Here is an 11805-nt window from a genome sequence, read left to right as displayed (position 1 = left end):
TATAGACTTCTCTATATAACTAATGGGCACTCCTTTTAGTCAAATGTATGTATGTATGTATGTATGTATATTGGGGAAAACTCACCATTAGCTGAATCTAAAATCACAATCTGATTAAGTACATGGTCATTTAATTCCTGGTGTAATTTGATCCAATTGGATTGCTTGCATATCATTAAATGGTGAATTCAAACAAAAACATTTAGAATGTTTTTCTCCACTCACTGTAAAGGTTTTGTGTTGGTAGGTGTTTGTTTTGAGGGTATATTTGTATGTAACATATTGCTTATGTTTTTGTGGTGTCTACCTTGTGTGTATAAATATATTGGTGTGTTTATTTACGTACAGTATTTGTGTGTATGCTGCTGGTATTGCAAGGCAGTCAGCAGCCTCACAGTGGACTGGAGAGGGGTGGACTACATGAAGATTGGGGCTCACTCAGGACTGGCCTGTTCAAGTAGGGAGGCAGGACCGGGGCTGAGACCACCTTACACTGCTCAGCCCCCCCGCCCCCCACCCACCCATCACACCCCCCACCAGCACCCCTCCTCCACTCCCGACACACTCACACTCTCTCCCTTGCCCTGTGCCTGTCTCTCTCCATTCTACCAAGCAGCCAGCCAGACCTCCTCTCTCTTCCTCTGCCCTGTCGACATCCCTCGCCTTTCCACGCCTTTCTCCCTCAGCCGTGCCTGTCTGCCCTCGCCGCCTCTGACGGTCCAAGTCTATCTATCTACAAGTTCCCTGGGACTTTTTCAGGAACTTTTTCCTCAATTACTTTTTTATTTTTTTGCTACCTCCCTTGAGACTCCAGTGCGGGTTGTGCTGTGTGTGATAGGGGCTAGTGTTGCTCTTCGCCCTCGGGGTCTCTGTACGCTGTTGACCGGAGGAGAAGACTACTTGTCACCATGATCAAAGTTCAGCTGCTGCTCTTGCTGGGCCTGGTCGGCCCCTTCTGTGCCGTCGCACACGCAAGTAAGTCAACATCCAGGGCTCGAGCCCTCCTAGCACACCGTGTCCTCTCTGTCCGGTCACTCTGCTCGGCTCTCACACTTACTCACACACACCACACCTCTCTTCCCATACTCACACACCCTTTGTCTGTTTGGCTTGTATCCGGGAGCGTCCTGAATTTGAATCTCGGGGCTGCTCTTAGCTCCTTGTCCTTAGGTCAAAAGTTCCACTCTCAGGGAAGAGCTTACACATGTTCTCTTTGGTTTGTTTGATGTTGGTTTTATTTTATTCTTCACAGTAGTTCTTTGTCATTTAACATTTGCTCAGCTATGGTATAGGACTCATGTATTCTCCTCTAGGTTGAAGTTCATTTAGCAGTGAATTTATTTCGCTCATCCTGGATGGAAAAAGACCAGCCTTGGCTGAGAGTGTTAATGTAATACAGAGGGCCGACTGGGAGGATCGTCTGTCGATTCTGTCCCCCCCCCCTCCCCCTCCCGCCTCGCTGAGGAGGAAAAGTTTGATTTGGAGACTAGGGGGAATGTGATGTAATGGTGCTAGGTCTTGTGCCTCGTGCACATGAGTTCTTGGCTGCCGGCAGGGAGTGAAAGGAATATCCTTTGGAAGGCTCCCAAATAGTGCTCTGTCTGACTCGCCAAATATACACACTGTACACGTTTATCGGAAAGCTTACACCTCTCCATCGCTCTCCCTTTCCCACTCTCCCTCGCCAATCCTGGGTTCCAAAGACCTTCCCCATGGGGTGGGAGGGAAGGAGAGGAGGGGGCAGAGACTGAGTGCAGCAGGGCAGGGCCGGTTTGCGTGTGGGTATTAATAGAGGGTGGCTCTATATTTTAAGACTGTCATATGGATGGGACCGGGAGAGCGAACACGTGAGGGCTTAACAGTGAGGGCTGCTGCTGCCCCACCCCTACCACATGTTGTTAGACTGCCAGGACCCACCGCCCCCTCCACATTTACCCATCTTTGGCAGGGTATCAAGCTTTACAGGCCCCCTTCACCCCTCATTCCGGCCGCCCCCTGATTCTATTCCCCCTACTCCCGGTTGATAAGTCTAGGGGCGGAGGAAGTTGGTGGGATTTATTTTTAAACGGCAACCTTTACCGTCCAGACGTGCCTCTTACAAACAGGCCTTCATTGGAAAGAGTGTTAACTCCTCAAGCTTCTCCTCTCTGCTCCATGCCCTGACAAAAATAAACAAATATAACAACTTGCACACGCTCCGAACAAAGCCTGTTGATTCTTGACTCCCCTACATTCCTCGCCGACGCCCCTCCCAGCTCATAATGAGCTTTGTCTGAGCCACTCGCCTTTTTTAAAAGACTCCATCCAGCACATCTGGCTGCAGACACGGGTCAATGCTCACTGTCCGTGCCGGCTTGTAAAGTGACTCAAGTGTGGTGCTCATTCGCCAAATATGATGTAAAATCCACTCAGGAAAAGCATTGCTTACATCGATAAAAAATAAAATAAAATTGCCATCCAAAATGTAGAGTTGAAAGTTGTAAGCCTACCTCTGTAAAGCAAAATCTGTGCGTTGAGAAAACAAAAACATATTTTTGAGTCAGCCCAGGCGGAGGCCATTTTAGCTCACGAACGAGATAGCCCCAGACGTAGTTGTAGGGTTGGTGTGGCAGGCACAGACAGAGGGTAATTCAGCCCTGCCATTAGATCAAGGGGGCACTCCCACAACATGGCCGAACCAAGGGTTTGTGTGTCTTCACTGTCAGCATGAACGTCTCTAGCACCTACGCCACCGTGCCAGACAAGGAGCGAAGAGGAATAATTTGATATATTCTTATGTTCCATGATATTTATTGTGGCTCCCTTTTTAAGTCATCTCAATTCATTTTTGCTGTAATGAGTAATAGATTGAGTTTCACGGAATATATTTTTCACTATACACTCAGTGGCCAGTTTTAGGTTCACTCATTTAGTACCGGGGTTGGACCCCACTTTGCCTCCAGAACAGCCTGAATTCTAAGTGGCGTGGGTTCTACAAGGTGCGGCATTCAAATGTTGCTCAAGAGACCTAACATGTGCCAGGAAGACATTCCCCAAACCATTACACCACTGCCACCAACCTGTACCGCTGACATCAGGCAGGATGGGGCCATGGACTCATGCTGCTTACTCCAAATCCTGACTCTGCCATCAGCATGATGCAACAGGAACCAGGATTTGTCGGACCAATGTTTTTCCACAACTCAATTGTCCAGTGCACCGTTGATCGTGCTCAAAGTCGCTTAGGTCACTTGTTTTGCCTATTGTAACGTTAAATCAAACTGTAACTGAACGCCTGTCTGCCTGCTTAATAAGCCACGGCCACGTGACTCAGTCTGTAGGAGCGAACATTAGTGAATGGGGTGGTGTATCTAATAAATTGGCCTATTTCTGTGATGAATTGATATTTCACAAGTCTGTTATTGATGATTATTGTTTGCCCAATATATTGTTCAAGTACATTTCATATAGGCCCATCGTGTCGAAGAAGTCTTGCGCCATTGGTTGCCTCACTGATGTTGTCCAGAAGATAAATGTTTAATGGCCTGTAATCTCCACTCATGGGAAAATAAACGCAGCCTGTATGTGGACACTATTGTGTCTAAGATAAGAGCCAGTTAGCCAGAGTGGAATATTCTATGGGACCTCTCCCACTCAACTCAAAGTGCCAGGCAGCGAGGTGCCGCGCTACATGTTTATGCGTGACTCCTACAGCTAGCGTGGGAGGCTAGCTGTGCTGCATACTGTGATGAGATGGGCAGATACCTCCCTCCCCAGCTAAGGAACAACATTCTTGGGCTCCGGGGCCACAGCAGACACACACTCCCTCACAAGTCTGAGATGGGCCCTTCCTGTCTACAGACGGCTTAGCACAGACTTACACACACACACTCTCATATGCACACACAGGGGAGCCTCGGTGGCAGCTGATTGTGATGGTGATGGATGTGTCCTGCTCCCTCCTTCGCTCTCACACTATCTTTCTCTCTCCCCCTCTCTTCTCTCTCACGATGCCATTACTGTCCGACAGGCAGGGTCTCCACCCCATACGGGCCCCACCGCTTCTCCTGGCCCTTTGCTGTATTCTCACTTTTCACTCTCGCCCCTTTGCCTGCCTGCCTTGTATGCCCCCTTCTCTCCAAAGAGCTTGTTTGAGAGAAATTTGAATGCAGGGCGATTGAGAGACTTTTAATGCCCAGCGGTGGTTAAGGGAGCTGATGACACACTCAAACTCAAGCATGCACGCACTCACGCATGCACACATCTGCTCTGAGGTCAGGCTATCATGGGACATTAAATCAGAGACAGACTGGGACTAGGCCCCTGTTCACAAAATAGCTAGAGAGCGAATAAACGGAATGGGCTGCCGCTGAGCTCTCCCCTCTAAGTAAAAAACATACCGTTCCATTTGGGCTTCCCTTCACCCTTTTACACCACTCTCCTCTTGCAGAGCTACAGCATTCCCAAAACCTTTATCAGGACAACTTAATCCACGGGGTGAGGCGGGGCAGAGAGAAGATAGGGGGAGAGTGGTAGGGATGGAGAGGGAAGTATGGTGGGAGAGAGATGTGTGTTCTCTTACTCACTAGCGCATCTGTATTAGCCAACACAGTGGAAAGGAAATAGTACTTAGAGCTAATTGTGAGCACAGCAGACATAATGAAGCAATTGTTAGCGGTCTGGGGGGGACATGAATACATATAGCGCAAGGCACTTTGTTTGGAATGTCTGTGATGATAAACGTTGCAGTTTCAAGTGCTTCATGATCCATAGTGGGAGAACAACTGTTTTGTTATATTTAAACCTGCTTGTTTCTAATGAACGATAGAGCAAATAGGGAACTAAGAATAATGAGAGGGCGAGATCTCTATTGAATGTTATTTAACTCGTAAAGCATTCTCTATTACGAACGGTCTCGAACAATCAGGGAAAAGGACGAAGAAATTATGTCAGGTTCTAAGTTTAGACCGATCACTCAGCTTCTTATTTCTGGAGTTGGGAGAAGTTTTGAACTGCACATTCGAAAAGGGCAAAAAGTACTTTCAGGAAAAAGGAGGGATTGCAAAAGGACATGTTGCCAGTTTGCAAGTTAACCATAATTTCAGTCCTTCACTGAAATTGACTTCTGCTTCTTAATTTCGAAGCTGCGCTGTCCAAGCAAAGCTTTCAGTTGTGGTGTGGAGGGGAATATTTCCAACAGGCACAGATAGGACGGGTTGTAAGAGCACAACATTAAGGTCTCACTCAGCTTGTACTTTGCGGTCCAACCCTTTGATCAAAGAGGCTATTCTTATTACAAGAGGGTTTCATTCAATTATAGGATAGATGGTAGATTTCACTTCAAGCATTGACAACAGCGTACCACCCTGCATCCCACTGCTGGCTTGCCCCTGAAGCTAAGCAGGGTTGGTCCCTGGATGGGAGACCAGATGCTGCTGGAAGTGGTGTTGAGGGCCAGTAGGAGGCACTCTTTCCCCTGGTCTAAAAAAATATCTGATGCCCTAGGGCAGTGATTGGGGACATTGCCCTGTTTAGGGTGCCGTCTTTCGGATGAGACATTAAAAGGGTGTCCTGATTCTCTGGTCACTAAAGATCCCATGGCACTTATCGTAGAGAGTAGAGGTGTTAACCCCGGTGTCCTGGCTAAATTCCCAATCTGGCCCTCATACCATCATGGACACCTAATCATCCCCAGCTTCTAATTGGCTCATTCATCCACTCTCCCCTGTAACTATCCCCAGGTCGTTGCTGTAAATGAGAATGTGTTCTCAGTCAACTTAACTGGTAAAATAAGTGTATTTTTAAACAGTACACTGAACTCAGAGCTTCCTTTACAACTCTTATTGCCATCCAAAAATGGCCTGATGAGAGGATGTTGAAGTTGAGATCCATGTTGGTCTTTGGTCTCTCGTAATATCACGAACAACCAATTTCAACACATCCAAGTAATTTGGATCCCGTTATATTATACACCCAGTTGTGTTTTACCCTGAATTGTCCATTGTTGCCTCACCCTCTTTCATCTCTTAGTGACTATGTTTTAATGGTATGGCCTCATATGCTGACTTCCTGCCATCCCCATCTAGGGGCTGTTATGGCGGAGACTCCATGAACAGGAAATGAGGCAGCGGATGAGGCATGCGAGTGCACAAACACGGCCCAAGACAGGATGGAAAGGGGCAAGGTGGATGGGACTGGGGAGGAGGGAGGACCAACATTTGTTTAGTCATGGGTTGTGGCAGCCATGTTCTTACTGCTACTGATGTGTCAAGCTATGGGCTGGGAGAGAAATAAAAAAAATGTCAAGGAAGAGCTAATATTTGTCGTTTTTCTTTAGAGTTTTCCCACAATGCCCTTGCAATGAGGGACTTTCTAACTTCTCTCTTTCCAGCGAATACATTTCAAAACGATTGTGAAATGACAGTGAATTTTTGTGGTCATACTCAAAGTAATTCACCTCAGTTGTCATGTATCCAATCACAAGTGGTAACCCTTCTCTTCAGCGTGTGTGAATATTGTTAATTTGCCTCTAGCAGTCTCTGACCTCTTTGCTGCCCCTCAGGCACACTGGTGACCCCATTAGAAAGGGTGTCGGATATCCCTGCTGCCACCGAAGGCGCCACCAATGCCCCCACGGCTGAACCCAAGACTGCGGCCGATGAGGTCGTAACGAAAGCCCCTGCCACCGATAAACCCGTCACTACTCAGGTCGATGAGGCTTCCCCGACTGTGACAGAGGCCGCTCCCACGGAGACAGAGGCCACTGAGGCTGCCGGGCAGGAGGCGGCCACAACGGAGGCCCCTGCTGTTGCCACCATGGCCCCGGCGAATCCCGAATCCACGGCAGCTGCAGAGGCTGAGGAGGAGGAGTTGGTGGTGGAGGAGGGTAAGGATAGATGTCAGCTACAGATGTAGAGATCATGAAGCTGAGAAACCCTGTCAATGCTACAGTCTGTAGGTGCTCCCATATGCGGGAATCAAAGAGGGCAAGGATATGTGTAGAGCTCAAGACAAGATGAAATTGCTCTGCCCCCCAGTCTCTAAATTTCTATCCTTGCCTTTTAGTCAATTGTCTCTCTCTCCATTTCCATAATTTTTTCCCCCCTTCTCTGTTTCCTTCCTGTTTCACCAAACGGGTTGTTGATTCCCTATCAAGGTCAGTCTGGTTGGGTAACTTGGTCTTTGTGTTCCTTCCACAGAGGGCACTGGCTCTGGACAAGTGGTGGGTATTGTGATTGGCGCATTGGTGGCAGTGATCATTGTCATCGCCGTGGTGATCGCCTTGGTGAGGAGAATGGGCAAATACTCGTAAGTTCCTCCAAGGGATACACCCATTGAACTAGAATTGGTCAATTTATTTCTATGAATATATACATACACACACACACACACACACACATGTGCACATGTACACACACTCTGCATGTCCTGTTTGCCTTGTGATCTTAAGAGGACTAAGCATGCTGTAGAAGCATGAAGCTACTACTGTATAAAACTATACTCTCATTTTCACAACTTATACATGTACTTTAAAGAGCTAGTTTGGGATTTTGGCAATTAAGCCCATTATCTACTTTCCCAGAGTCAGATGAATCATTTTTGAACCATTTTTTTCCCTCTGCATCCAGTATGAGGGAAGTTAGAGGTAGTTTAGCAAGCCAATGCTAACTAGCTATGTGCAAACAAAGTCTACGGGATCAGTTAGCATCCGTTATACTGGATGCAGAGACATAATATTTGCTATCACAGGAGGTTGGTGGCACCTTAATTGGGGAGGATGGGCTCGTGGTAATGGCTGGACCACCTTCCGGAGACACCTGAAACCCCACCTCTTTAAGGAATACCTAGGATAGGATAAAGTAATCCCTCTCACCCCCCCCCTTAAAAGATTTAGATGCACTACTGTTCCACTGGATGTCATGGTGAATGCACCAATTTGTAAGTCGCTCTGGATAAGAGCGTCTGCTAAATGACTTAAATGTAAATGTAAATGAGTGGAATGGTATCAAATGCGTAAAAACATGGCTTCCTTGTGTTTGATGCCATTCCATTTGCGCCATTCCAGCCATTATTATTAGCCGTCCTGCCCTCAGCAGCCTACACTGCCATCCACGTGTTCATCTGACTCTGGGGAAGTAGATAAAGGGCTTCATTGCCAAAATCCCAAAATACTATGGTGAAGTGGGTGCAATGGGTGTTACGAAGCACATGGTTTAATAGATAAGACAACCTGCATCACTTGTCAACCATAATTGGTCCTCTGAACATAACACATTTGAATCATAGATTCAAATAGAAGTGTCTGTATTTCTTTAAAAAAATATGTTTTGGCTTCCCGAGTGGCGCAGTGGTCTAAGGCACTGCAGTGCTAGCTGTGCCACTAGAGATTCTGAGTTCCGAGTCCAGGCTGTCACAGCCAGCCGGTAATTTTTTTAAATGTATCTATAGATGTTTTAAATGGGAACAAGAAGTGTCTTCCAATATTGGACACAACAGCTGCTGTACTCCTTACCACACCGCACACCTTTTCCTCTGAAAATATTATGTTTGGGGATGTGCTTGCCTGCTAACAGGGAACATTTTTTTTAATGCCATAGAGCTGCTGCTAAGAAAAAGGCTGCCACAAAAGAGAGCATCTTGGTTTCTGTCATTTTCTCTTTGATTGTTTTCCCAGTTAATCATCTTAACCCCATGACTCTCTGTGGTCCAAAGTCACAGACACAAAACAAATGATGCGTCTCATATTGAACCCTAATTCCTTTTTTAGGGCCCTGGTCAAAAGTAGTGCTCCATAAAGGAGAATGCCATTTAGGATGCACACTTTGTGTCTGTCCATCGCCGATCGACAGGCTGTTGGTTGCTACTGCTCTCTCAGACATCCACTCATGGGCCAATGAGCCATCAGGCATTGTTCATTCAGTGAAACAAGTGGCTTTATTTGCACTTCAATTTCAGTCAAATTTAGTGGGTCCATTGACAAATGGTTTCCCAGCTGTTTGGCTTTACATCAGTTCTGATTGATTAGGCTGGCTGTCTCAATGGCATAATGGTTCGAAGCGGAGTAGCAACTCAAGGCTGTCATCTTGAATGAATTAGTTATCAGGATAACACACAGATATGTTGTTGGTCTGTTTTGAATCACTTTTTTTATTGTACCAACTTGACCTAAACTGTGTGAACTGAGTACAATGTATTAAATGAATACCATTATGTTACGTATGTTTCTCCTTTAAACCATTCAAAACTAACTATCTCCTTATACTTCCCGAATGGCTGTAGTGCCCATAACGAAGATGGCATGCAGTATATGAGTGACTGGAATTAATTCAGTTACAATCACCCATGTTTTTATTTCCTTATTTTGGGGTCATCCCCCCCTCTACGAATTATCACATTTCATGAAACATTTACTAAAAGTAATGTTCTCCATGTGCTGTGGTATCGTTAAAATCATAAACCAAGCAGCTTTTTAGATCTCATTTATCCCAACCATTTTTTCAATCATCTGAAATGTATGAGCCGTGAGCTTGTTGTGTGTTTTACTCTTTCTCCTTCTCTTCATCCCTCAGCCCCTGAGGAGAAAGGCTGCAAGACAGGAAGTCCCAAAAAAGTTCTGGCAACTCTGAACTGCTGAACTACGTAATTTCCTGTCATTAAACAAGCATGCTACCAGCACGAACCTAACCAAGATCTTGTACTGTTGCCAAAAGGAGGGGGAGGTGTGGGGGGGAGAAGAATGTTTCTCCCCCAACCCCCAGACAGAGCCATTGATATCAATGGTCCTGCCCAACCACACAACAACCCTCCACGCTAATATCCAAACAGGGGGTGACCCACCCCCCCCCTCCCCCCCCTCCCCCCCCACCACTGACATCCACAGTGACCCACAGGATGTCAGTGAATTTCAGGATTTTTCATATGTGTTTGTAAAAAGAAAGAGGAAGTAAGGGATTATTTAACTTGTGGTAGAAAACGCTCTCTCTTATGCAGTGGTGTACATTAATTCCAATTTGCATTTGAGTTGAAGACGACCTAGAAACACGACACAAAAGAAACAGAAAATTCAAATAAAAAGTTGAATACAGAGGGGAGGAAAAGGCGGAAGAGAATGTGGTGATTTTAATAGGGTGTATATACCATGCAAAGGGACTACAGTTATTACTTGATTATATGTTGCAGTTGCTCACTATAGCATTCAGTTAATGGAACATTGGAAAGCAGCCAAAATCATCCACATAGTATTTTCTCACCTTAACACATAGCCAATGAGTCCCTACCTACCAAAATGTTCAACAACTATATGAAGCACTGTATGCAGAAGTTGTCTCGACATTGTGCTCATGTTCTGAGGGTTAGCGAGGGGCTAATGAAAAGATGCCTCATTTGCAAGTGTAACGTGACATTCTGCCAGCTTTAACACTGACATAAAAACCTAATACAGATCTGTGAGATTTTCCAGAAGGGTTTGTGCCACTGTCTCTGGTATTCCCTGGATAGTTTGGAGATTTTACTTTTTAAAGTGCATTAATGTGAATGGACTGTACTTTAACTGTCACCCATTCCAATAGGACAGCGTTGACGACTTCAGGTTCTCACAAAATCATGTGTTCCGTATACAGGTAGAAGTCATCAGCCCCCATTCTGCTAGCATTGTCCTTTACAATGTATTCACTGTACTTCTGCTTACTTTAGTTTGGATGGAGTATACCAAGCAAGCACACACAGTCTTTAAATACAGGTTCCCCCCTGAATGCATGCAAAGGATGTTTTGACTTTCATGGTTGCACCCAGTTTTAGGCACATTTTCTTCATAATCGTTAGTGGACATTCATGGGTGTAAAAATTATTCAGTCTCAGCTTAGCTCCGCTTGCTTTAAGAACTCTGTTAATACGTGCACTGAATGAGGGATGACAATTGTTTAATGGATCCGCTTTAGACACTGCAATCGTTTGCAACGATGTTTGTTTCTGCTTTTGCTCCATATTATCAAATCTAGGGCTTTCATTTTATTGTCAGATTTTTTGTCCTTTTATTTAATTGCAGTGTTTTTGTTCATACTGTTTCAATAAACAAGTGAAAACACTCCAAATATACACTGGCTTGAGACATGTTTTTATTTGTGTGTGTTGGTAGAATTCAGACGTTGTATTGTCTTTGTTGCTCATCAAATCACGTTTTCATGACACTGTCTAAAGTCAGATTCCCTAAGTAATTTTCCCAAAAATCTCAAGCCAAACAAGAGGTGCTGACACAGGAAGTAATTCATTATCTCATGACACTGCTTTTTACACAACTGTTTCCCCACAATCTTGTAAGTCGCTCTGGATAAGAGCGTCTGCTAAATGACTTAAATGTAAATGGAACCTCTTTAAGGAATACCTAGGATAGGATAAAGTAATCCCTCTCACCCCCCTTAAAAGATTTAGATGCACTACTGTTCCACTGGATGTCATAAGGTGAATGCACCAATTTGTAAGTCGCTCTGGATAAGAGCGTCTGCTAAATGACTTAAATGTAAATCTTTAGTGTAAAATTAGCACACACCACTACGCAGCATGCACTGGGGTAGAAGTCAGTGGCGAAAGCTGATTGCTCCAGTCAGGTAATGCACAAAATTTCAACACCCCTCCACTGAAACACTACAAACTATGGACAAATGCGGTACTGTATGGACTGGTGAGTCCGTTAGCTCTCTCCGGCTGGGGTGTTTCTCTGACAGTTACGTGTGTCTTTTTTTATGTTGTGGAGTTTTTCGTACGGCACTGTTAACCTGGGGCAGCTCTCCAACAGTGAGCTGTGAGGCACACAGAGCTGGCCTGTGTCTT

The 11805-nt window shown here is 45.4% G+C and overlaps 1 protein-coding gene across 2 annotated transcripts; it reads left to right on the top strand.

Moving 5' to 3' along the window:
* The first annotated feature begins 552 nt into the window (after nt 1-552).
* Nucleotides 553-11073, top strand: si:ch211-156j16.1 (uncharacterized protein LOC564557 homolog). Of its 2 annotated transcripts, XM_029622749.2 has the most exons (4): nt 558-975; nt 6542-6865; nt 7179-7287; nt 9549-11073. In XM_029622749.2, exons 1-4 carry the CDS (start codon nt 909-911, stop codon nt 9553-9555), a joined length of 507 nt encoding a protein of 168 aa, XP_029478609.1. In that variant the 5' UTR covers nt 558-908; the 3' UTR covers nt 9556-11073. The 2 variants fall into 2 exon arrangements, with proteins under 2 accessions (XP_064861620.1, XP_029478609.1); XM_065005548.1 differs by lacking the exon at nt 9549-11073 and having other exon boundaries at nt 553-975; nt 7179-7291.
* The last annotated feature ends 732 nt before the right edge of the window (nt 11074-11805 follow it).

This window comes from Oncorhynchus nerka, linkage group LG20 (genome assembly GCF_034236695.1).
Source record: "Oncorhynchus nerka isolate Pitt River linkage group LG20, Oner_Uvic_2.0, whole genome shotgun sequence".
Classification (NCBI taxonomy): domain Eukaryota; kingdom Metazoa; phylum Chordata; class Actinopteri; order Salmoniformes; family Salmonidae; genus Oncorhynchus; species Oncorhynchus nerka.
The sequence above is the reverse complement of the archived record's forward strand: the minus strand, read 5'-3'. Positions and strand labels throughout refer to the sequence as shown.